The sequence below is a fragment of the Talaromyces proteolyticus genome (genome assembly GCF_021365285.1).
Source record: "Talaromyces proteolyticus strain PMI_201 chromosome Unknown BGW36scaffold_8, whole genome shotgun sequence".
NCBI classification, from domain to species: domain Eukaryota; kingdom Fungi; phylum Ascomycota; class Eurotiomycetes; order Eurotiales; family Trichocomaceae; genus Talaromyces; species Talaromyces proteolyticus.
The window spans coordinates 1806316-1831619 of record NW_025764284.1 but is presented as its reverse complement, the minus strand read 5'-3'; the positions used below and the strand labels follow the sequence as shown (position 1 = coordinate 1831619).

The window sequence follows — 25304 nt, the reverse complement described above, 5'->3', positions numbered from 1 at the left end:
TCATCCTAGATTGAGCATCAGCCTTATATGGCGACTCTTTCATCGAGTCAAATGCATTTGAGTCTACCATTGTTTGTTTGAGAAAGAAGAGGGACAAGAGTCACAGCTTACCGAATCTCCCGGGCGGACATCAACAATCACAACAATCCGAACAAACGAGCCATGGACATGGGAGACCCCCCAATAGTCGAGGATGAGCATTCTTCTTCTGATAACGAGCAAAAGCAGCCCAAACCTCTACCCGCAGACTTGCCGACGTCGCTGGACGACCGGCGACGAGCGTCAGAATACGCGGGGGAGACGGAAATGTATGACGGATGGCAAGGTGAGCGGGACACCCTTTTTCGGAGCAGGAAAAGTGGGAAATAGGGGAGAGGAGGAGTTACTAAAGAATGCCGTTTACTCACATATATCGATTCAGGACAAACCCAATATTTGGCCACTCCGATAGCCACGAAACCGCTATCATTCAGCCTTGCCCTTGACGACCATTCACACGATGAAGAGCACGAAATGCGCGCCCGTTTCGCTCAGTCATTTTACGAACGAGACGACGACGAAACAACAGCCCGACTGGAGGATAGTGATGCCCGGTTAATGGAGATGTTGGCGGCACAGGCTGCCCACCGAGAGATGACCTCGCTAGCTGCGGATGAAGACGATATCGCATTGGATGAGAAGCTGTCGGACGAAGAGAAGACCGGTATACTACAAAAGAGCTTGAACATGGCGGCGAGCAATGGCGATGTGGAGCGAGTGCAGAAATTAGTTAATGGCGAAGCCAGGAAATATGTGGATGTCAACAAGCCTGATGAGGAGGGGGCTGTGCCATTAATATATGCCAGCTGCTTCGTAAGTGGTTATTTTCATTTTTGAAGGAGGAATGGAGTTATTAATCCCAGCTTTCAACAGGGACATCAAGATGTCGTTTCAGCACTTCTCGACACTGGTGCATTTGTTGACAAACAGGATCGCAATCAATGGAGCGCTTTAATGTGGGCAATGACAAATCGACACAAGACAATAGCAAAAATTCTCCTCGATCACGGTGCATCACCCGACATCAAATCTTCTTCTGGTGGAACGGCGTTGGACTTTTTACAGCCAGGGACAGACATTTCGCAGTATCTTCACGATAATGGGTATAACATAGGGGCCGCTGGTATCGAGGACGATTTTTATGACTCAGGGTTTGGCCACGGCCGTTTTGAGGAAGAAATGGCACAGAATGAATTGAAACGTCGCATGATGATGGAAGAGAGCGCACTGAATCTCGAGGTCGATCTATCAAGTCTTGGGCTAGACGAAAAGATGGAAGTAAGTTTATTTCAATTACCTCAATAGCTACCACTTTGGTCAATGCTTAGTTATGAAATATAGGAGCCAGATGAGTTTGAAGATGATCAACAAGAATTCGTCTGGGACCGATGCCTGAATGACCAAATGTTTGTGTTTCAAGAGAACGAGTTGGAGAAAATTTTGGATATGATAATCACGAATATGACGCCGCAACGATCGCCGTCACAAAAGCCAGTACCAGCCAATTTGCTCTTTCTGAGCGCCCGATATGCTCATTATCATGCGAGTCCTGAACTATTGGAACAGCTGCTTATGTCTGCGACGGACAAGATCAATGATGTTGTCGAGCGTCATCAATGGGATATGACTATACTTGCCTTCTGGATCTCAAATGCTACTTTGCTTCTCCATTATCTGAAGAAGGACACGGGGCTCATGGAGTCTACCGTTGAATTCCAGCTCCATCTCGCCGAGCTGATCAATGAGATTTTTATTCTAATCATTCGCGACGCGGAGCGCCGCATGAACCGGGTACTGGACCAAGCGATGCTCGACCATGAAACCATACCGGGACTCAGCGATGTCACTTTCCAAAATGAATGGAAAATATTCAAATCGAAATCAAAGCCAAAGGTCGAGCCTCTCGAGAAACGATTTCGCCCACCATCACCAAAGCGCCGAGCGCAGGTATCGCCCCGCAATATCACTTCTCTTCTGTCATCTACGTTGTTTGTCCTGGATCTATATGATGTGCATTCAGTGATCACAACGCAAATAATTTCGCAATTACTCTTCTGGCTCGGTGCAGAACTCTTTAACCGCATTATGCTGACCAAGAAATACCTGGCGCGGACGAAAGCAATGCAAATTCGGATGAACGTATCTGCGATCGAAGAATGGGCACGAAACAGCAATAGGAGGCCAGAGCATTATGAGAACGGATCAATGTCAACGACAGGCGACACCACAGTCGACTCGGCTCGGAAACACCTTGCGCCTGTTATCCAGCTGCTCCAATGGCTCCAGTGCTTCTCCTCATTGGGCGACGACCACGAAGCGCTCATCACTACATTATTACAATTACAACAACTGACGCCAACCCAGCTTCTACAGGCCGTCAAATCATACCGCGCCGAAGTCGGTGAGAAGGGCCTGACGAAAAGCGCAATGAAATTTCTTCTCAGCCTCCAGCATGACCCCGACTTGTTATATCGCGAACACATGAAACTCCAACAACCAGACGCTATCCCACCTGCCACCGCCGACAATCGCAATTCTCTTCCCCCTCCTCCGTCTGCTGTTCCTTCATCATCATCATCATCACCCCCACCATCAACACCACAACATTCAACGCCAAATCCAGTCCCAGAGCCTCCCCCCACCAAAGTACCCCCTGAAAATAACTACCATAATGATAATATCAGCCCGTCAACTCCCCGAAACAGCGCCCTTCATCAATCACCCATTTTGGTCCCCTCGCCAAATTTCCACCACTCTACAGGCCCCGAAACATATCTTCTCGACCCATCCATGACACTGCCTTTCTATCTACCAACCAGCACAGATATGCTGATCAGCTACGGTGCCGGCTTCGGTGGGACGAATAAAGAGCGAGCGAGGAAGTATGTCCCCACTGTACCGACAGAAGTGCTGAGTCGGTTCGATCGGGTATGATGCGCATCCTTGGCAATAATCGTCAATAACAGAAAGCAATAGAAATAGACTCCCACTGGGTGAGCATTTCCTTTCGTCTCTTGGTGGGACTAGCAGGCTATGCCAGGGGTATGTATATTGATGCAGTCATTTTACATTGATGTAGCTAGGAATCATATATTTTATAGCATACTAAAGTACTTTCTTTCGAACCAGGAGTAACTGTTCGTCTTGTAAGATGATTTTGCATTTGTATTCCATTCCTGGTACACGGTTTCAATCCCGCTTTTTGATTTACTCTACTCTTGCACGGCCAAGAGTAGCGATCCAAGTACGAAAAAAAAAAATTTGAGAACACCTCCATGGATAGTCTCGGATCCAGCCGATCCTTTCTCCAAGTAGCGTGTCTTCCGTAGGTCCAAAACAAAACAAGTAAAATCCAGCAAAGGTCAATCCCAGGCTGCTTTGACATCATAGCTCAGGTGATATCTATATGGCGGAGGAAGAAAGTAAAGATACAGGTTAAGTACATGAACGAAGTAAAGGATAAAGTGACGAGGATCTATAGTTTATTGTTGATGGCCCCCTTCGTTAGGTGGGCGGTACGAACGGTACCCTCCAGCGTGCGGCGCAACGCGAGAATCATAAGGACTTGTCGAAACACTCCTCGGCCGCGATTTATCATCTTCCCTCTCCGGATTTAAGATGGCAGGGCCCGTGCTGGACTCGTGATATGGTCTTTGAGAGTGTTTTTGAGGCTGGTCCCTATCAGACCCCTGATCTGACCGACGTCGTTCTTGCTCGTATTCAGAGTAATCCCGATACTGAGACTCATAGCTAACGTCACTTTGTTCCCGAGAGTGGCCCTGGCTGTGTTGTCGGCGACCTGGAGTGTTATGGCGCACCGATACATGCGACGTAGTTGGAGATGACGGCCCTGGATGTGATGAGGGTGGTGGGGGAGCTTGGTGTGGGCCATGCGCTTTGCGTTTTCGTCCAGGGGGGCTGTGTAGTTCTGACCGATGGTGTGTGCGGGAGCTGGTCTCTTGCTGACCCTTCGCTGATGAAGTGATTGACTGAGACTGGGCTGGTGGAACCCAGTGATGGAAGTAAATCGATGATTGTGCAGTTTCGGATTTAGCTGATGCCGAAGAGGAAGGGGTTGGTACACTGGGCTGATACTGAGCAGTGCCTATGTTTGCTGTTGGGTGCAAAATGGGCATGTCGCGAATCTCACCAGTGTTGAAACGCGACACGGACGACAGACGTGACTCACTTTGACGGGCAATAGCGGACTGAGAAGTGATGCTATAATGTTGTGGTTGACTAGGAGATCGAGGCACTGGCTGAGATGATACTGGTGCTGGCGGAGGAATGGCGTGGGTGGCGTACGGATTCGGTGGAATAGCGCGGCTGTCTCGACGGACGTCTGATGATAGTGATTGTGCTGATTCCGAAGCTGGAGCCGGCAAAGGAGGAGGGGCAAGCGGAGGAAGGGATTGCTGGCGCTGTTGAGAAGATGTGCGCCGATGCGGGGATGGTGTTGACCACTCTAGCTGCTGGGCCATTTCCCAGGACGATCGCGTCGAGTTCCCCCCGCCCATTCCACTAAAAATCAACGGTACCATGTGCGGGGGGACGCCAGCTTGGAAAGCGTCTCGTAGGATACTTTGTTCGATCCGTCGTTGTTCTAGCCTCAAGCTCTCCTGACGGGTACGCTCTTCTTCCTGCCGCCTTCGGTCTTCTTCTGCCTTTGTCTGCAGCCATTGCCGCAAGTCTTCGCTTTGCCATTGCGCTGGAGGAGGAGGGAGCTGTGCGATTGGGGCGGTCGTTATTGATTGCACCTCGGAAGGAAGATTCATGGCCGCCGGAGGAGGTAGCCCTCGTCGCGAGCTGTGATCCATCACTTTGGCGGGGGACGGCTGCGAAGGGGGTGTGTTGGGAGGAGAGCTGCCTACGGCAGTTGACGAGGAGGTACGAGGAGTCGGGATCGACTGTCGAATGATGGAGTATTCATGAGGGCCCTTGAGTCCGTTCTGTATAGGAGGTTTCAGTGTGAGCAACATGAGGAAGGTTGGCAGAATTCGACACGAGCACGCGGGTTATGGATGATGAGATGGGGATATCGCAAGGTAGAATGAGAATGCGGGATATATTCAAGATATTCAACGCGCAGAGAAGGGGACAACGATGGTGTCATCCAAGAAGACAGACACAGCGGCAGTAAGATATGTCAAGACATGTAAATAATGCCGCGGAGAGAGTCAATGGTGGGGGATGAAAAAGCGAGATGGCAGCGTGCTCTTTCTTTGCGTTCCTTTTCTCTGGCGATTATTTTTTTTGGATGCGGCGGAAAATAACCGCTCTAGAAAGCTCGGAGGGGGGCTAATCATGCGACAAGCACGGCGATGGCTGCATTGCACACGAAGGGGACAGGGGGGTCAGAGACCAGATCGAAGCTGCATCGCGACTATGCTTGCAGAGGGATCGTGGATGGTGGATGGGATCGTGGATGCGATGACGGAAGGCAGGGAAAAGGCAGGCGCAGCCGGACAGGTGTTGCCTCTGCTAGCCGAGGAAGGAAAGGGGGGACGCAATTACCTTGTCAGGACAACCCACAGCCAAGCGCTAGGCCTGATTGGGAGTTTTTACCGGGTGGCTAGCGGCCGCCTGCGTGCGCTAGCCCGGAATGGCAGGTCGGGGCCCGAAAGAGGAAACCGGCCAGAAAAGGAATGTACCAAGCGCTAAGACCCGCTTCGATGCGGGGCGGGATCCGTCGAACGAGCGAATCAGCAACAGCCCAGGCCGGGCAGCCTCAGGCTGCAGCTTTGCAGAAGTGCAGAAGGGACGAGGCGGCTGATGTCCGTCTCTGCCTCTGTCTGCTTCAGGAACAGACGGCGGCTGCGACAACAATAAGATTGCACAGTATCATGCCTCCAGCAGGATTCGCGCTCTGTGACGTAAACTGCCTCGGCCGGTCGCTGACGCACGGCTTGCTGACTGCTGACAGATCGCACCCGTCGATCTGGATTCTGCAGGTGAGTGCGTAGTAGTAGGTCAACCGCAGAATCGGGTCTGTTGACCGTGGGTAATGGCAATACTCTTTGCTTCCAGGCAAGAAGCAGAGATACGGAGCTGTATGATGCACAGGGGAGGAAGTGGAAAGTCAACACGGCAAACAATTGCAATAAGGATAGCGAAGAAGGCCAAGAGAAGAGTAATCAGGTGGTGAAAGGGGAAAGGAAATGAACGTCAAATAACCACAATAAAAAGCAAGAGCTCAAGGCTCAGGTTCTTGCGGAAGTGGATGGTGTTTTCCACATAAGCTGCAGCAAGCCTGCAACAGCAATAATAAACGCACGGGCGTGAGCCCCAGTAATACGAACACCTATCTAGCTTAGACCTGGCGTTCTTGAAATTGGCCCGGCAGCATTGGGCGGTTTGGTGGATCTAGAATGGATGCTCAATCGTTTGATGAGCAGTGGACCGACACCCAGCAAACTCGACAAGCAACTGGCAAAATTACGCGGGAAATGAAGCCAGCGTGGCGCGGCGCTGTAGTCGGCAAACCATTGTAATAACTTGACAAGTCAATTGCTGTTTGTCGGCAGGGACAGGAACCAAGACTCTAGCCTCTTTGTCACATCGGCGGATATAAGAGACAAAAAGAATGATGTTCTTCATGGAGACTGGGATGATAAATTGGTGCGTGGTACAAGAGGCGACTTGAGAGTATACGGAACAATTAATATTATTTGGGAGTGGAGGAGAGGAGCACTGGCCCATGGGTGGGAGCGCCGAGCGGCTACGCTTGACCGAATTAATTTGGCTCCACCCTGGTGCGTGACGAGGCAGAAGTCTAACAATAATTAATGGCGAATGGCAATGGCTGGCGACGAGATGTAATTATTGTTCAGGGCCGGGCTTAAACGGATATTCGATGAAGACCACTTCATACACAAGTAATATTGATAGTTGGTATCTGCTTCTCTGTTCTCTGGTTAGGTCAGCACAATGGAGTGTGTGTAGCCATACTCAACCGAAGAGCAACGCATAGTGTAACTGTCTCTCAGGCTCCTTTATCCCGTGTCCAGCTGCGACGAGGAAGGGCGACGACGACCCGTTCCAGAGCATCGGCATCGCACACGATTAGAGGCGGGGCCTTTAACGTTGATAGATAATCAATGCTGTACGTACTCTTCTTATGATTACCCAGCCGTAATTACGTGTTCCCCGGCTTGCCCAATTCCACGCTCCACCAGGAGGGAGGGGTACGATAACATCCCCCGTATACATGTCACACAATGCTCTTGTTTGGCATCACGGCAGCCTAGAGCACAGAGAGCACATGTGGCGGGCCGAGTTGACAAGATTTAGAATTAGCACCAACCTCAACGTTCACAGTCAGCAAGTTCGGTGTTTCAGAACTGCTGCTTGTCGATCGACAGGAGAGTCAGTGACTTGCCGCATTGGGATGAGTTGGCCCTTTCCAGCTAGGGGGACTCCCAATCAAGGCTAGTGCAACCGAGGGCCACCAGTGGAGTCACCGGCCGCGCGGCGATTGGCCATGAAGCCTATTCCGAATCCTATTACTTAATATCTTATTAATAGAATCTATTAATATACATGACTAATATTTTAATATCAAGTAATATTAGTACAAATTCATCTATATTAATCTATTTAAGGTCATCATTCCAAGGCAAGTGTATTTGTGTAGATTCTTAGAACAACAACTTAACAAGCCATAATAATGCCAAAAAGCCGCTGTTGACTTTTAAGGCGTACGGCTGAGTCTATACTTGCATACTGCAGCGCCTCGATTAGCTCCCACAAGCTTGCACTCTTTTCCCATACTGGCCAAACTTGTGCGAAAATGGCCATCCAACTTTACAAGTGTACTTCCCGGCCTCCTTCGACTCGACATTCAAATGTTGGAACAGGGTTGGCATAGTGAAACGCAATCGACATCATCACTTCCCTTCTTGGGATGTGGTTATCCTAGCTAATCTTGATAGTGCATATGGGTACAGTAGATCACGATGGCTTTAGACCATAGCGAGGGCTGCGGTGCTGACAATAAGTTGTATTAGTATTATTAATAATTAGCCCGGCTTCATTATAATACCGTTTCTCACTGGCGGAATGACCCCGCTCCAACAGCCAATATATGTATTTATCTTTGACTACTACCAACATAGTCAACTAGTCCAAATGTTAATGGGTTACATAAGTACTCGTAATTGGCCCCATACTTGACAACATATGAAAACGATCTATCTGCCTGGTGTTTTAAGATAGAAACATCGACGACCAATTAGGACATTGCATTTAAGACTCTATGCTATTTTCAACATTAACAACATCGATATCGCCAATAATACAGTCACATTGTAAAATCATGAGCAACCCAAAATACCAATCTTCTAAATTCTAATTTTATTTGTTACTGCTTTTACAATGTATGCTGCCTTCGCCTACACGTATGCGAAATGCTAGTGCCTCGGCAGTTCGATTGTGACCAACTTGTGCGCATATTCTTGAAACGATCTAGTCGTTTTCCGCTCCCGCATAGCGGTATTAGTGACCGGAATGCGTGACCAGAATGCATGAATCAATGCCAAGATGAGACAGTTGCAGTTCGTGAATTCTTGAATCAGGGTCCCAGCCGAGAACATGTATCAGATTTGCGACATCATTTCTGGGCCGCCATCTAGCTTTGCCTCCTTTCCATCCCCTTCCAATAATGGAAGGAAAGATTAGACGAGACTAAGCGGATTTGTCCGCGCTCTTAATTACTCTTTCGCTTTTCTAGTCGTCATGCGCTGGAACACTCGAAAAGGAACGAGGTTGTTCCCTCCGCGAGATTCCGTAATTCATCAATACAATGCCAACGGTGTTGATTCAAATTGTCTTGCCGCGAACTGGGTACTTGACATGCATATGAAAGTAGCTCCAGAAAATCCGATAGAAGTCGCATCCGAAAACAGTTTTGGTAGTTGTTAACATATGCGTGTGATCTGTTCGATATAGCATGCTGGTGGGCATCTTGTGAAGCATGCTGCCCCTGTGACACTTGGTATAGTTGTTCCATAATTTCCATGCCTTCGAGTATATGGGGTATGGTGGATAGAATGTCATTAAAATTGCCCTCCATTCTTAGCTGTCGAATCCGAAAACACATATTCGTGCAATGCCAAGTGAACTGGAGTATCCGGTGTAGCAAGTCTTCATAGGGACTACTACAGTGTTCACCAATTGCATTAAGGCACAGCATAATGTCTGTTGGATATTCTTGACCGGTCAAAAGGTTTTGTAATTGCTTAAAAGGAAGTCAGTAGAATGCTGGGCGAGATTTAGGTAGACTGACGATAGTTGTGGAAATAACCCAGAATAAATCCCGGCCATCCTGACGACTAAATTGCTCAAGACCACGCTCATGAATCATCGTTATGAGTCCCTTGCTGTGAAATTCCCAGCCAGGAGACACAACTCGAGGGGCTCTTTCATCCTGGGTACTCACCATAACCTATATAAAGATCAGTAAAACAGTCGTACTCAAATAATAGCCTTCAGTCACACCTCAAAAAGACCTAGAAACCAGACCGCCAGTACCGTGCTATCATCCTTACAATTTTCGGGATCGGCTAGTAAGCTTCGAACGACAGATAAGGCTTCATAATGGGCATTAACAGGTCTAGAAGCAGAAGCGATTTCATTTCCTAGTCTTTTGGCGTGATATGCGCACCCAATCGCTTTATAGGCAAGATAAAGCGCCGAGTTACTATCGACTTTATCAAGCGAGGAAGAAATGAACTCCGGTAAAGTTTGAGATTGTCCGTTGATCATACCAAAAGAGAATCGGTATATAGTTAGCGGGAGCAGGTAATCATTCCAGGAGTCAGAGAGTGATGACCATGGCGAAGAATAAGGTCGTTGGGCCTGAGTGGCCTGGATGGATGTGTTGAGGTAATTGCAAAACTCTCTCCACGACCGAGTGATATCTGCGTCATCCACGATACTGGCCACCACACAGGAAGCCTCCGGTAGGGTTCGCGGTGGAGATGGTTGACTGCTCCCTTCTCTGGCACCCAGTCGACGACGGCTTCTTGACATGTTGTTTTGATATGATGCCACGCTTTGGACATGGAAGAGAACATCTAAATCATCTCTATACCCGGGGCATTTCATTTGTCGCCGTTGACATTGTCGACACTCGGGCCGTTCGAGATCGCACTACCAATTGTTTAATATTAGCCCTAGAAACGACATTAGGATATCCCAAATCAATCCGTAAGCAAACCTTAGTCCTGCGTTCTCGACATGCATGGCAGTCGCGACTGGGTCTTCCAACATTAGGCATGTTGATACAGGTGTCAGTTGTAACTCAAAAATCCGTTTTCGGTATTTATGTAATAGAATATGTAGTTTTAGCTTTCATAAGGGTTTGTATCAATTTGATTCAGTATTCCAAGTCATAATTATGCCATATCGTTGACAATTTATATGTCATATTCCCCCCTTTCAAAATTGCTTTTCTTCATAGATACCTATATGACAAGATACGTAGCACAGTGCATAGAAGACCTGCACTGTTGTTGAATTTACGCCGAAGCACGCCTTGCACATTACATTATTTGGAAGTCAATACTGAATGGTTTTCCCCTTTCAGATGCACTATCGCCACGATCAAATCAACCATGACCCGAATAAGGGATTCATTCGGTTTTAATTCTGCTGAACAGACCAACGAGAAGACACAACTGGGTAAAGGCCATTGGGACTCCTTTCTAGGCTATAAATGCAATGACGCGGTGATCTGCCTGGAGTGATTCTCATTGGATCCAACTGAATCGAGCAGGGGGAGGCTGATTTAGTGGGGTCACATCTAAATCTTTATAGTTGCACCCGAGATTACATACGTAGATTCGGTGGTTAAACATGCACTATAATTAACAGAATTACTATTATTACTGGATCAGCCTCGCTAGGTCAGGTTAGAGCGTCGTCCAGTCGGCTATTCTGGGTTGCGATTGCTCAGCTACTATCTTCAATCTCGACGGAGTTAGACAGCTCTAACGAGGTTGAAACGATAAACGCCTGTGACGAGGTGCTGAGGCTTGTGCTGCCACCTCGGCGGCCTGAAACACAGAAGAAGTGAAGTGGATCTAATTCGTTCATGTAAGACATCCACAGTTAGTTTGACTATCAATGAGGTCACAACAGCCACAGTAACGCTCATCTACTCAGTACATATGTAGAATAGTAGAAGAGGGCGAATCCGTGAACACTCTGGCCAGAGTCCTTAGCCGGGTCAGCCTTGCCGGATTGTGGCGCCACACACGGCCAGGGTCTGAGGATCTGCCAGCCAGTTGTTTTGAGAAGGTCATTCCGCCGCAATGGTGAGCTGCCTAGACCCTAGTGCTTTCCTTTGACTCATGTTAACTCATGTTGACAGCTGGGGGGTGTAAGGCCCAACGTCATCAAGACAAGCACGGCTCGCTTAAGGGTTCAGCTTAAGGGTTCAGCTGCCTTTGGGAAGTTCCCGCAAGTTACTACTCGGATGATATACATTGTCAATTTGCACGATAAACTAATGTTCTAAGAAAATAATAGTCATCATTGGTCATTAATAATAATGTTGACTGTTGGAGGTGGATATTAAGGTTTACTATATGATGACAGCCTTTGTGAAATAATTGGGTGAAGGCCCCACTAAATCCGTTATAAGATTAAAATGCCAACGTCTCTATTAATAGGTCAAGAGGATTCATATCTTGCCAGCAACAGTGTAAATTCTAAATAATAAAGGTAAATCAGCAGGAGGAAGACCACAACCAGATCACTAATCACGTGTCATAATGATCCTTCACAAGTTCGATGTCTGTCAGGCGCCCCAGGCGCTCTTCAGGTGGCGAATACATACCTCAAAGGCCCAATAAGAATGGTTTATTGCCCCGCATACGGCCGAACTACAGGAGCTGAAGCGATGCATATTGCAAAGCTGCGCACTGATGTTGGGAAATCCGATTCGCTGCCTAGAATTAAGCGGACATGGATGCTGGGCCAGTCATCTGCGATTTTCCGTCAATTGATCGTTTCTTCAACCAACGCACTTCGTATTTGGAATCAATATCATATTCATAACAGTATGTAATCAGCTTAATTATATGTGCTCTTGGCAGGCTAGATCTTACTCAGCCCACGTTAAGGTTCTCATCGGATCAATCCGAGTGCCTGTTGGGTCTTCTGGTGAAGATAGACTGAACGACCTGAAACGATCGACGCGAGAGGAAGAAGAAAAGACCGTGGTAGTGTAGCGAATAAATGTTTGTGTGTGCTTATTATGTATGGACGGGGCCCTGTCGGCCAAAAATAAGGGGCGGGTGCCGATCCGGGCGGGAGTGGAGTCCCACTGCTACCCGACCCCCTGATTATTCGTCTCAACTGCCAAGTTTAACATGTTCGCACTTCGCAAAGACTCCCAAGAGTGCATTGTGGTCCCAGCTCATTTCTATCCCTTTCGGATTCGCCATTACCTCTTTCATCGGCATCATCGCGTCATCTTCCTCGACTGTTATCTTTGGCACTACCATCTGGAATCCGCCGGAACTGCTGTCTCAGTTCCTTGTCGGCGCAAGCTCTGGTGAGCGGTTCGGCATTTTCATTATTGCTAGCGGCTTCACGCTGGCCCAACTGGGAACAAATATTGCTGCAAACTCGGTTTCTGCTGGCACCGACATGACGGCACTGCTACCGCGTTTTCTCAACATCCGTCGTGGAGGGTATATCTGCAAGTACCCGTAAGGTTTGTTGTATAATAGCTCAATCGATCATTACCTGTGCGGATGCCAACAACCTCACCATCAACAGCGCCTTTGGAAGGCTGGCAGTTTGATGACAATTCACGCTCATCATGGGACATACTGTGGACTTGTCTTTCAGCCATCCTTGCCTGTACCTGGACAGCTCTGCATCTATCAGTCCCAAAGAACCGCCAGCCAGAATGGAGAGCCTTTACCCAGAAAGTGCTAATCTGGCTATTCGTCGTCGTATACCCCGAGTTGACATTGGTGAATGAAGCAGTAAGCCAGTTTTTCTTGGCCCAGAAAACGCTTACAAACTTCGAGTCTGCCCAAGAGGAGATTGACCAAGGAGCGGTGCCTCCTTCATCAGTACTAGGAGAGCCCGAATGGAGTCCCGAGTCATGGTCTCTAACCCATGCTTTCTGTGTGAATATGAGGGGGCTCGCCTTGCAAACCAAAGATAAACGAACATATGTAGTCGAATCCAGGCATGTTCGGATTCTTCTCAAAGCTGGGATCATCAATTATTCTCTTTTCGACAAACGAGACATTGACGACCGATCCAAAGTAGATTCCCTTGCAAAAGTTTTTAGTCTTATCCAAAGTATCTACACAACTGTCAACTTATTGTCCAGAGTTGCATATCACCTACCAATCACGCCGCTTGAAATCACGACTTTAGCCTTTCTATTTTGCCCTTTCATTTCATATGCCTTTTGGTGGAAGAAACCAAAGGATATGAGTGCGCCAATTCTCATTCATTTACCATATAACCATGATAGTGATGAGATGGCCTCAGAGCTTCGAGATCTTTTGACCGACAACAGAGAGGGTTGGATTTCTTACAAACCACATTCCGATGAGCGGGAAGCGTGGGTGCTATGGAAACTGCTCTTGATAATATGCAAATCCCCTATTCGGACATGGAATATATTTCAAGGTCAAAGGATACGGCGACAAGACAGACTACAGCAAGAAACAGCACGAAAAATAGAGAATATACCTTCACGCGAAATAGTATCCTTGCGTAAAGAACTCTTGGGCAACTTGTGTGTTTTACTGGCCTCACTGGCCTTTTCCGCCATCCATATTGCAGCGTGAGCCCTTTCTTTCCAACTCCTTTCATTCCTCTTCTGTTCCCCGCGCTAATTTTAGATGACGCTTTCTTTTAGCTGGAACTCTAGCTTTCCCACACCAGCTGAGAGACTGGCTTGGAGAGTGCTCTCAGTGATTTCCATTTGTTTATGCTTACCTATGTTTCTGGTGATGCAGATGCCGTTCCTGAGGGGGTGGCTGGCAAGCTTTCAATTACCAGGCCTACCAAGCTTTGACAATCCATATCCCGATGAAACAAAACCCGAGATTGTGGTTTTAGTTATTTTACTCTTTACATACGCGCTTGCTAGAATAGGGACCTTTGTGCTCATGATTATGTCGCTGAGAGCTCTCCCAGCAGGCTCTTATGTATCTATTGACTGGCTAAAATCCATTCCACACATATAAAAGTACTTTGATGCTGCTCTTGATTTCCGCTAATTTATCCATTCTTCTGGAGTCAAGTAAAAAGGTATTAGTATTGATCCTTTCAAAGTAATATCACATTAAAGCCCACACAAGAAAAGATGTAACAAACGAAATTAATAGTACAGCCCAACACGCTAAACCGCCCAAATCAAAAGAATGTCTAATTATGGTAATAGAAATAGCATTAAGGTGAATAGGAAATGAGTGTCAGCATATATATATATATTATTAACCGCGACCCTCGTATGTACTCTATCAGCCAGTCCCCCGACTACTCCCGCGACTACTGTTACCGCCTGAATTTGGGCCGTGCGCGAGTCTTGTAGTGATGGGTGATATTCTTGTCTCAACATCGACATCGGGCAGAACTGGGACTTCGTTTGCTGCTTCTAGACTTGTTGCCGAGTTGCCATGAGATGGAATTCGCACATTACGCCATTCCATGAGAAGCGTCGATGCAAATGCAATACCGGCGAGGGGGATTGCTGCAGTGAATACTTTTTGTAAAGCTATGTTGTAGACATCTATCATCGCTGGGAGAGAGTCTGCAGGGACGGTGGAGCGGAATTGTGTAGCTCCGGCCGATAAGACAATTCCAATATCTACCCCTGGTAGCTCGTTGGCTTGGCTCGCACTGCGAAGCTCGTTCGCGAGAATGCTATTGCCAATTGAGATAAAAACTGCTCCGCCAAGGCTTTGGAAGCAGGTGACTGCTGCCGTTGCAATGGGAATTTGATCCAGACGAAGAACACTTTGCACTGCAGTAAAACTTTGCTGAATTGCCATGCCGACACCAGCAGCTACAAAGCAGATAAAGCCGGCCCATTTCACTGTATCAGTTGCGGGTTGGAGAGTACTGATCAGTCCAGACCCAGCAACGGTAATGGCACAGCCGACGATAGCCGGAGGAGCGAAGTACCCAACTTTGGTGATGAAAATACCGGTAAGTAAACCAAATATAGCGTTCGGAAGAACGTATGCTAGCATACTGACACCGGAACTTTCCGTAGATGTGCCTTGAATGGCTTGAAACCAAATGGGCAAGTAGTATCCATGTAGTATTAGAACAGCATAGATAAAAAATGCAAGAAGACATGCCGCAGCAACCGTTCGTTGAATAAGAACATTTGGCACTATAAGGGCCCGTTCTTGACGATGCCATTGCCAAGCAACGAAAATCAAAAGAGTGACCCCAAAACCACAAAATAGACCGATTACAAGTGCACTTGACAACTCATATCCCTGTGTGTTGTACTCGAGGGCCAGGAAGAGCATGGTGAAAGATATTAGGACTAGGGCACTGCCGAGAATATCGACCTGCCTCATGCGCTGGATAAAGCTTGTTTTATGAAGAGGTGCGCTTCCTCGTTTGAAAAAGAAGGCAATGACAATCAATGTGACACTACCCACTGGGAGATTAAAGTAGAAACTGGAAGAGTTAGCATTATTCAGTTCATGAATAGGGTCTCTCTACTTACCACCACCGCCAGGTCACCATTCCAGCAAAAACCCCTCCGAGAACGGGGCCGGCAGCAGCTCCAGCGCCATACATCACCCCAATTGCTGCAGTATAGATCGGTCGCTTCTCTAACGGTACAGCAAATGCTATTACGACAAATCCACCGGTGAGAATTCCTGCACTACCCCAGCCTGCAATCGCTCTGCCTATAATAAGAGTCGTCGAATTTGGGGCAACCGCACAGATTAAGCTGCCCAGTTCGAAAAGAGCAACCGCATGGAGAAATGTCCATTTCACATTAAACAATGTGTACATTCTACCGTATGTCGGCTGTAGTGCACAGGCCGTAACGAGATATGATGAGCCATACCAGCCTACGGCTGAGGTAGATTTGAACTCATTTGTAATTGCAGGAATAGCCTAGAGACTTTGTGAGTTTTGCGTTGCGGCATATGATACCATACGTACCGTCGTGATAATGGTCCTATCTAGAGACACCAGCAATACGGCGAGACAGAGCCCAAGAACCACCAAAAATAATGCCGATGCGCTCAGAGACTCAGGCTTGGTAATTTCGTCATCCTCCTCCACTTCCTTAGACATAGGTGACGTCTTGTTCTTCTCTACGGTGGCGTTGGTGGTGACGAGTGCCGTAGTCAATGGTTCTGCAGCTTGTGAATTCTCAATATTCACCGCTTCGTTTTCCATGCCAGGTTCCTCTTTATTCTCGTCAAAGTTTGGAATTGACTCAAAATCATCCTCAATCTTGGAGTCTCTCTTTGAATCTTCTTTCTTTTCATCAGCCTGCTCTGTCATTGTGTGCTCTTCGAGCGCATCGGCGAACTGCTCATCCTCTTCTAAGGAGCTTTCTTCTCCATGAGATTCGAATACTGGTGACAAGGGAAGAGAGATGTTAGCCGCGTTGGCGACATGGCTAGAGGAAGGTTTTTCTAGCGGCATAATTTTCTGATCAACCTAGCCCCATAGGTACGATAATGATGTGAGATATAATCAACCGGTCAGACTATGCGTTGGATAGTTGGGGGTCTAAGAGCTGGGTTAACTAGCACCATTAGAAAGAAAAAAACAAAAAGACCTAGGTTGGTTCTTGGAAAACACAGCTAGGGAAGCAATATCAATAGCACGGGTGCCTAGACACAATGCGCCCTGTGCTCCTTCGTGTGGAGCTGCGTGTAATGAAGGTGAATGCACATTATAGGCAGCCGTATGACAGCACCAGAAAATAGATGGGCGCATTTTGCAGGATTAGTGTATCCACCAAGGACGTGATCGGTCATCCACTTCATTTTCCCCTTTACTAGCAGTGATAGATGGGAAGTTCAGAACGAGTGGTGTGATGCTAGGGACAAAAGTAGGCACATGGCTAGTTTAGGGCCCTCTGATGGTTATGGGTCCCATTTCCTCGACCGTATATCCGGCACGAATCGTCATTCCATGCAGATCTAGAGCACACAGCTTTGTACTAGACCACAAACTTATTTTGAAGACCCGATTCTGGTTGACCGCAATGGCGTATGAGCTTTCTGTCGGTCTAGATTCAGCTGAGTCGAGGTTCTACAAATGAACGACTCCATGGCTGCATTTGACAGCTAGCCATTTTACCTGCAAAAGTACGAATAGGCTGAGGCGTAAAAAAGAAACGTCACTTTGGAGCTGGTAATCCACATTGGCCTGGCAAGCACCCTAGAAGCGATTTAGTAGAAGCAAACCAAAGGGGCACGAATCAAGGTACGTGGGGATGAGCGGTGTCATCCGGGAGATTATGATCTGATTCGGGTTGGCGATAGGGGCAAGCAAGCCTTGATGCATGGAAAGCAATCAGTGAACTGGCAGCGCAAAAACCCACATGCAGGTCCTTGCGATGAAGGATGGCAATAGGAAGAAGGAAGGAGGAAGTTGTGATAGTCTCATAATAACCCACCACCCCTCGCATCTGACAGGTGGGACTGTCAGGTTACGCGTCCTTACCGTAACGACAACCCGTATTAAATACCGGAGCTTGCTTCCGCTTTGATCTATGATATCTTTTCCTTTCGCCATCATGCAGGAACACCGCTTCATGAGGAACGCTTTTTATTGATACACCGTGCAGCAGTAACGACTATTGGATGCTGATAAGATCTGCAGCTCCTCATTGAAAGTCAAACTCTCTTCCACTCGTGGCTCACACTCCTACAAGATGGCGCATGCAAGGACAGCACAGAAATGACGCTTTTCTTTTGTTTTGATCTCGCTCACCAAAGACTCTGGCGGTCGAGACAGACGCGCGCCACCAGAAAGGCGGCTAATTCCTCGGAAATTGCGCTGCACAGGAGTCGTGCGCTCCTGGCGCATATTTCATATTATGGCTTATTGTTTATCCCGTATCTTTTCCAGAAATGTGGCTCCAGATACACGTCGCAAGACCAAATAGGGCCGAGTGAGAAATCATGATAGTTTTATTGCTTGCATTTTCCAGATCCATTTGACAATAATGATGTGATCCCTGGCCAATCCCTAGCATTCACCGCTCGGTGTCTTCCTTTTAGCTTCCGACATCGTTCAGCATCATCTTTAGAGTCCACACAATATCAGTTATAGGAAATTAAGAATCTTACTCCTAGTATTTCTCTTGCTGATGTGTTTCTGAGATCTCTGCTTGGGACCTCCAACGCTGTTAGGGACGATTTCCTTAGAATAGCATCAGAATGGCTTTGAACTCGGAGCCTTTTCATCTGGTCGAGTTTTGGATTCCCTTCTCATGGTCACTAGTGTGGAAAGTGCTTGTGACGATATTTTTGTTAAGCAACTTCAAGAGTCTCCCATTCGCATGGCATGTAAGTTCTAAGACTTGAGTTCCTCCACCAAATATACCTTAGCCTCTGTTCGCTCATCGAAAAATGGTAGATTCGTCTACTCCGAGGATATCGCTGGCTACTACGATCCAACAGACCCAAAGATGGACCTTCTCCAGCTAAGCTATTCCAACCGATGATACTTTCATCCGGAAACTCCCTTGGTGAACTTGATTACAACTTGCACAGTCTGTTCTCATTCCCGCCTATCCCCATCTCCCTAAAAGCATAGTCTAACACAAAGACAGAGTCAAATAGCACATACTTTGCCGATCTAGACATTGCTCGCGCCCATCTGATGTGTACCCTCTTTTCAAGTGGCGTCGACTACGCCCGCAACGCGCGTAAACGAACCGGGATTCTGGGCGTCTCAGACGACCTTATCGGCCTGGCGCTTGGCGCAGTAAGTTGTACTTTCCGAAAAGAAGTGAAGCCCTTTCAAAGCTACGAAATTTGGACTCGTGTACTCTCCTGGGATGAGAAATGGATGTACACAGTTACCCACTTCGTTCGCAAGGACACACATCGGCCACGCAGCTTTACGCTATTGCCGCCAAACTACTACAGTCCGCGACAGGGAAAACTCAACGATCTAGCGAGAAAGGAAGATGCAATATTTGCATCAGCCTTAAGTAAATGTGTCTGGAAAAAAGGCCGCCGGACTGTTTCACCTGAAATTATGCTGCAAGTCTCTGGGCTTCTGCCACCGCGACCAGGACAAGAAGATTTGGTCACCAGTTTGCGCAACGAACCGCTTGAGAAGCTCACTGTTTCCAAAAAATTTGAAGAATACTACGATTTGCCCTTCAAGCTCGTTGCAAACATTGAAAATACCTGGGATATGCTCAAGGACAAATTTTCGCTGGAGACAACACAGAATATCGAAGAGGAGGAAGGCCGTATTCGTAACGGTAAGACTCAAACGCAATCACAGCAAGACTGCCAACGTGCCCGAAATTCTAGAGGCGAGGAATGGACTTGGGAAAGAGTGGAGCAAGAGCGTCTACGCGGCATGGATATCGCCAGGAGCCTGGCGGAAATGGATCGGCTGCATGGTGAGTTCACCGCTGATACGGACGCCTTGTCTTTGCGGCAGGATCTGTGGTGATGTAGTGCATGCTGTTCTGTATGCACTGATAATCAACTTGAACTTTACGGTGGATTGAACAAAGACTCGTTATTATTCAGAGGATTAGTCGATTTTGTATGAAGCGGCCTTGCATTAACACCTCTGTAATTCATGCATTAGAGTTAACTCAAATAGACACATTCTTGCGTTTTCTATTATAAGTTAAGGTTTTAAGATGGTGCGTTATCTACAGTAAATGAAAACACGGTCAACCCGCGCTATTGATAAGGCAGTAGCTCAAAGATGTCGAATTCTGGGTCACATTCACATTCATTATGACATATCACATGCCAATAGCACTGATCCACTCTATGCTGTCAGCTTCAAGCATCAATTGATAGGTAAATGATATCCGAAGGATCTCCGAAAGGACATAAGCGCCTCGAGGATGACTGCTCTAACAATGTTGTGGCGGAACTGTCGGTGGCTGTAGTACGCGTTCTTGAACCTTCTTTTCCGGATTTCTTCAGTTAAACCTTTCTGATCAGCTTGGCATTCTTTAAACTCTATATCTTGATGTAAGAATTGCTTGAGTGTGATCAGTCGACGATGAGAGCAGAGACCGAGAAATTGTGGTGGTAGCGATTAGCATGATGATAACAATTTATGCTAACGTATTTTTACCTTTTTTTCAGAGAGACATTTGAATTTCTTGCAATGTCTTAGTCGTTTGCGCAAGTCCTATAGCAAGAGTTTTAGATTAGAGCATTTGAAGCTTGGTGAAGCGAATGGATTTGTAGTTCACTAAAGAATGTGCAACCTATACAAGGCTTTATTACAACCTCAGCTGCGTCATGGTACAAATAAGAATGACCGTTCAGCGAGGAATTTTCAGGATGAACAACGAATTAAAAAAGAGAAAAGGCCCCCGAATATGGCCCCGTCGGACCCTCAAGTATAACTTATCCACATCATCCCAGCCATCTAATCATGAGATACAGCCCACTGGCCCTTGGAACTGTGTTCAACCGAGTCCATGCTGGCATGGCCCAAGCGACTCCGGGCAGACTTTAGAGTTTCGGCGGCACGACCAGTCGCGGTGATTGCTTGGTCTGCCTTGATACCTAGATTCTTGCGGCTCTTACCACTGGGCTTGCGGTATGTGGCAATATAAAATGAAATGAAGAGAACTAGGTAAGAGCTGAGGGTAACACATCCTGTGATGGCGGCAAAAAGATCGCCCTCACATCGGCCGATATGAAGACCATCGAGACCCCATTCGTCAGCATGGAAATCCCATGTTGCGAAGTAAACAAAGCCTGTCAAAATTAGTGCAACTCTATGAAATCACTTGAGAGAAGCCTACCTAGGTCTAGAACGAATTGAATGATTTGAAGGCGAGTGATCCACTCCTTCCACGTGACGCGAACACCGCGAGCACTTTGGAAGTAGTACCAGTACATGACCACGTGCACAGTCAAATTCAAAGTAATCGGTACCCAAGATACTGGGGTTCTGCCAACAAGTTGAGTCCAGCATAGGAATGCCGTTGCTCCGTGGTGATATGTGTGTAAGAAGGCTGTTAGGGTTAGTCAGCATTCGCGAGAAAATGCAGCGAAATGGGTACATACTCAAAGGCTTTTTCTTCAAGATAAGGAAGACGGTGTCGAGAAGCTCCACGTATTTGGTAAGGTAGTTCAGCTACTCACATCGTCAGTAATCTACCTCCAGCGATGAGAGGTAATACGTACGTAGTATAGGATAACCAATTTATCAGTCCAGCCAGGAGCACTGCAGATGCAGTTGTAAAGACCATGATTCCACAGAGAAGGAATGAGCTGCTCGAGGAATAACACAAGCAATGCTCCACTGACGGCGGTCAATATGAAATTGTGGATCTTGAACAACGTCGACAACTTGAATGGGTCTCGATTCTTCATAGTCCTCCACCCAGTATAGATGGTAACGTAGTAGAAGGCAATCATGAGCCCTGTTTCTGTGAAAGTACTCATGGGGGTCTGGCCCTGCTTGAACTTAAACTGATCAGCTGGATAGCCCATGACCGAAGTAAATGCTTGATCGAAAAGCGACCAGGGTGAGGCCACCGTGAGCAGGACTGGCCCATAAAACGCATCCATGGTTGATCCTGACATTGTGGATGGTAGACTAGGAATAATGAACGAAAGCAGGTTATCAGATAAGAATATCTAACGATAGTGGAATAGGTTGGGTGGCAAGCAATTTGGTCCTGTTATCTCACAGTCGTCAGTACAGATGACCTGCAAACCAAACAGTCGACGGGGGCAAAGAAGAAAAGGACAGAGGGAGAGCAAGCTCATGGTCGAGCAGACAAGATATATAGACGACAAGCAAGAACTGATCGAGCAGCTGCAGACGAAGGGGCAGCCAGAGAATGACTGTTCCCACAACGACGCCCTACGAGCCCCACTGTCCTGCTGCTGGTCTGATCGAGTCGATGCATCTCACTGGCTGGCCGTGGATGAAGCAATCGAGCAATAGGAATGGGAATGGGGGATTACCTTGCAGGCGAGGACTGTAGGGCCCTGCAAAAGGAAATGAGGTGTCGGAAGGAGGCGAGAGCGTGAAGAGTACTCGAGGAGACGAAAGCAAACAGGAGTAGGAGAGAAGGCGAGCAGCGCTGAGGAAGGAAGGCGGGCGGGTCTTTCCTGGCCTGGAGAGAATCGATAGTGCAACCTGCCCTTCATGCAGTAGATAGGTCGGGCTATTCAGCTTGCGACACCCGTCCTCGCGTGCGACATTAGCAAGATAGAAATTTAGATTGCTTGACAACTGCCATCTCACGTCTCGTTGTTGACAGCGTAGCACAGCGGAGTAAAGAGACGGCAGACCGGCATCAGACGCGTCTGTAATCAATTTTAGATCGGCTGCTGCGCTGAGATCGTGGACTGACGCCATGGATCGCTGGGCACCTGAGATCATGCAAGGACGAATGCTAATAGTCGTAGTCATAACAACAACAGTAGCCCTAATCCAAGGAAAATAGTCGCGATAGCCGATGGCCGATGGCCGCTGCTAAGGCTTGGCTCACCGCCTTATGACTCAGCAGCTTCCTCGTTAACTGACTAGTTATTATCAGCTGGAAGGGAAGGAAGGTGCGACTATGGACAGCTGCCCGATGCGGAAGGTGCGACGTCTGAGACAGGAAGCTGCCAGTGGGGCCGGTAAATTACCGTCACAACCGAACAAGGTTTGACAGCGAAACAGGCGTACGATACCTCACATTTCACTATCTTCCACACACTATGTAGCCCTTCCTTACAGCAGGCTCGGCAGACCAGATATAGTATTGACTCGATGCAGCGGCACCATTGGCTTTGCTTTGCAACGTCCAATTCAGCGTCGCCCCTGAAGGGAGATGACGTGTGATCCACCAGACCATTTGGCTCGCCTACCAAGGAGACTCTACCCCTGTGCATGTGAGGGCCAGGGCTCTGGCGAGAAAAGAGTGCAGCGACGAGTCCTGGGAATATAACTAGCAACGGTCTTGTCTTGCCCTCAGAGCGAGGCTTGTGTTGTTGCTGGTAAACAATTGACGTCCATCATGGCGACACAGCAAGTTCCCCCCAGCATGGCCCCGTTCAAGCCGCGGTTTATGCCATTGATGATTGCTTCAACTCTCCTCTCGGGTGTTGTGTCAAGAATGTCATCACTAAGCACAGCAGCTGCCCTGGCGCTGATGTATTGCCTTGCTGTTCCTGCCTATGTCGTCTACTGGTCTTGGATCTACCCCTATTACGTGTCTCCGCTTCGCCACGTTCCCACTGTGCCGGGTAACCCTCTCTATGGCCAGCTGTTTGACATCATTGAAAATGAAGTGGGTGTCTGCCAACGTGAATGGCACAAGCAGTACGGTCCTATCGTTCGCTACTTTTTTCCCTTGGGCACGGAACGCCTTTCCATTGCCGATGACGATGCCCTGAAGCAGATGACAGTCAAGAACCCTTACAACTACCCTAAACCCGTCGGTGCACGCAAGTGGATGACCCGTATTCTGGGCGAGGGCATCCTTTTAGCCGAGGGCACCGCTCATGTTCACCAACGCAAGGCTCTCACCCCGGGCTTCTCCATCGGATCCATCCGTACATTGACTCCAATCTTCTGGCGGAAGTCTTTTCTCATGGCCAGGCTGTGGGACCAAGAGATCTCCCTGTCTAAAAACAAAAGAACTGGGACTTTCGAAGCCTTGGAATGGCTCAATCGTGCCACCCTCGATATCATCACTGAAGCCGGCTTCGGCACCGAAGTCAATTCTTTGGAGTTCCCTGAAACTCCCTTGCGAGAGGCTTACCGCAAAGTTTTCGTTTTTGATGGCCTATCTCGCATGATGCATGGTCTACAGACTCTTTTCCCTTTAACCAAGTATATCCCAGCGAAAATGAATCGTGATATGGAAGCATCTCGTAACATCATCTTGGGCTCAGCCACGAAGATCATCAAGGAAAAGCAGGCTTCTGCAAACCCCGCCGACAAGGACATCCTCGCTCTGCTTGTACGGGATAATCTAAAACTCCAAGCTGCTGGTGAGGCCGGGCTTTCCTTCGAAACAATGCGTGATCAAGTCATGACCTTCCTCGGAGCAGGTCACGATACGACCGCAACCGGTGTCACTTGGACATTGCATCTTCTCTCCAAGCATATCGAGATTCAAACTAAGCTGCGCGAAGAAATTCGTAAACACTATCCTTTTCTTTTTGACTCCGAAACCAGAGAAAAATTCGACACCAGCACTATCGACCCGGATCATTTGCCCTACATGGACAATGTTTGCCGTGAATCACTCCGGTATATCCCTCCTATTCCAATGACTGTGCGCGAGCTGGTCGCCGATGATAAACTCGGCGAATACATGGTTCCGAAAGGCACAACCGTGCTAGTTTATTCCAACGCTATCAATCGTCTGCCTGAATACTGGGGTCCAACTGCCGACAAATTCGACCCTGATCGTTGGGACAAGTTACCCGAATCATACACTACCAATGCCTTCATGACCTTTCTTCAAGGTCCGCGCGGCTGCATTGGTCGCAAATTTGCCGAAACTGAGATGAAAATCCTCCTTTGCGTGCTGCTCAGCCAGTATACGTTTGCGCGGGACGAGTCAGTGCAGGATCCTGAGGAGTTGAAGATGTGGCGGCTGGTGTTGCGGCCGCGAGATGGAGTGCAGTTGAAGGTTACAAAACTGTGAAATAAATTGGTCTTTATTCTCATTTGTGATTTATCTACTCTACCTTGTTGTTTCTCTTTTCATTAAGTATTTTTATATTTAACAGGATTTTACTACAAGATGAGATAACATTTTCCATCCATTCAACGATTGAATGATAAATTTAAGAGAAATTATAGATAGTCCAAGTAAATTAAATTATAATTTTTTTATTAAATTAGTTGTTTTCCGTTTCGTATCTCGTATGATTCATCAATTTTATTATATTTGACATATCAATTGATGTTGTTAATTACATCCACTCTGCGATGATCATGTTCACTTAATAGCTGGTATGTGAATACTGGTAACGTTAACTGTTCTCGTACCGAATATTTGAATATATATATATTATTATCTCGCAAAAACTATCGAAGATGAAGGTATAAGACGAAGG

The 25304-nt window shown here is 47.5% G+C and overlaps 9 protein-coding genes across 9 annotated transcripts; 5 read left to right on the top strand and 4 right to left on the bottom strand.

The window, feature by feature from the left end:
* Positions 1-162: 162 nt before the first annotated feature.
* On the top strand, positions 163-2973 carry BGW36DRAFT_298837 (DIL and ankyrin domain protein; the record flags this gene model as incomplete). Its single annotated transcript, XM_046211471.1, has 4 exons — positions 163-325; positions 422-852; positions 913-1317; positions 1381-2973. The coding sequence occupies 4 exons, from the start codon at positions 163-165 to the stop codon at positions 2971-2973; spliced, it is 2592 nt and encodes an 863-aa protein (XP_046070676.1).
* Positions 2974-3124: 151 nt separating this feature from the next.
* BGW36DRAFT_382862 (uncharacterized protein) lies at positions 3125-5455 on the bottom strand. Its single transcript, XM_046216601.1, has one exon. It carries the CDS (start codon positions 5016-5018, stop codon positions 3522-3524), a length of 1497 nt encoding a protein of 498 aa, XP_046070675.1. The 5' UTR covers positions 5019-5455; the 3' UTR covers positions 3125-3521.
* Positions 5456-9286: 3831 nt separating this feature from the next.
* Positions 9287-10068, bottom strand: BGW36DRAFT_361226 (uncharacterized protein; the record flags this gene model as incomplete). Its single annotated transcript, XM_046214258.1, has 2 exons — positions 9287-9481; positions 9535-10068. 2 exons carry the CDS (start codon positions 10066-10068, stop codon positions 9287-9289), a joined length of 729 nt encoding a protein of 242 aa, XP_046070674.1.
* A 2126-nt stretch (positions 10069-12194) lies between these two features.
* On the top strand, positions 12195-13007 carry BGW36DRAFT_203901 (permease for cytosine/purines, uracil, thiamine, allantoin-domain-containing protein). The gene is made up of 2 exons (XM_046209877.1): positions 12195-12760; positions 12826-13007. Exon 1 carries the CDS (start codon positions 12280-12282, stop codon positions 12757-12759), a length of 480 nt encoding a protein of 159 aa, XP_046070673.1. The 5' UTR covers positions 12195-12279; the 3' UTR covers position 12760; positions 12826-13007.
* Positions 12801-14261, top strand: BGW36DRAFT_398744 (uncharacterized protein; the record flags this gene model as incomplete). Its single annotated transcript, XM_046218440.1, has 3 exons — positions 12801-13590; positions 13777-13855; positions 13931-14261. The coding sequence occupies 3 exons, from the start codon at positions 12801-12803 to the stop codon at positions 14259-14261; spliced, it is 1200 nt and encodes a 399-aa protein (XP_046070672.1).
* Positions 14262-14537: 276 nt separating this feature from the next.
* Positions 14538-16701, bottom strand: BGW36DRAFT_429405 (major facilitator superfamily domain-containing protein; the record flags this gene model as incomplete). Its single annotated transcript, XM_046220684.1, has 3 exons — positions 14538-15711; positions 15761-16161; positions 16210-16701. 3 exons carry the CDS (start codon positions 16699-16701, stop codon positions 14538-14540), a joined length of 2067 nt encoding a protein of 688 aa, XP_046070671.1.
* A 1748-nt stretch (positions 16702-18449) lies between these two features.
* Positions 18450-19704, top strand: BGW36DRAFT_299836 (uncharacterized protein; the record flags this gene model as incomplete). Its single annotated transcript, XM_046211568.1, has 3 exons — positions 18450-18578; positions 18649-18784; positions 18845-19704. 3 exons carry the CDS (start codon positions 18450-18452, stop codon positions 19702-19704), a joined length of 1125 nt encoding a protein of 374 aa, XP_046070670.1.
* Positions 19705-20441: 737 nt separating this feature from the next.
* BGW36DRAFT_382849 (putative elongation of fatty acids protein) lies at positions 20442-21979 on the bottom strand. The gene is made up of 4 exons (XM_046216600.1): positions 21417-21979; positions 21297-21366; positions 21032-21244; positions 20442-20984 (listed from the first exon to the last, which is right to left on the bottom strand). Exons 1-4 carry the CDS (start codon positions 21816-21818, stop codon positions 20650-20652), a joined length of 1020 nt encoding a protein of 339 aa, XP_046070669.1. The 5' UTR covers positions 21819-21979; the 3' UTR covers positions 20442-20649.
* Positions 21980-22895: 916 nt separating this feature from the next.
* Positions 22896-24967, top strand: BGW36DRAFT_382848 (putative cytochrome P450). Its single transcript, XM_046216599.1, has one exon. It carries the CDS (start codon positions 23249-23251, stop codon positions 24887-24889), a length of 1641 nt encoding a protein of 546 aa, XP_046070668.1. The 5' UTR covers positions 22896-23248; the 3' UTR covers positions 24890-24967.
* The last annotated feature ends 337 nt before the right edge of the window (positions 24968-25304 follow it).

Excerpts from the sequence above, each read along its gene's own strand:
- BGW36DRAFT_382862 (XM_046216601.1), bottom strand. The coding sequence starts at position 5,018 with ATGTTGCTCACACTGAAACCTCCTATACAGAACGGACTCAAGGGCCCT.
- BGW36DRAFT_203901 (XM_046209877.1), top strand. The coding sequence starts at position 12,280 with ATGTTTGTGTGTGCTTATTATGTATGGACGGGGCCCTGTCGGCCAAAA.
- BGW36DRAFT_382849 (XM_046216600.1), bottom strand. The coding sequence starts at position 21,818 with ATGTCAGGATCAACCATGGATGCGTTTTATGGGCCAGTCCTGCTCACG. Across the intron at positions 21,367-21,416 it reads AATTGGTTATCCTATACTAC|CTGAACTACCTTACCAAATA; the intron begins GTACGTATTACC and ends CGATGTGAGTAG. Across the intron at positions 20,985-21,031 it reads TCAATTCGTTCTAGACCTAG|GCTTTGTTTACTTCGCAACA; the intron begins GTAGGCTTCTCT and ends TAATTTTGACAG.
- BGW36DRAFT_382848 (XM_046216599.1), top strand. The coding sequence starts at position 23,249 with ATGGCGACACAGCAAGTTCCCCCCAGCATGGCCCCGTTCAAGCCGCGG.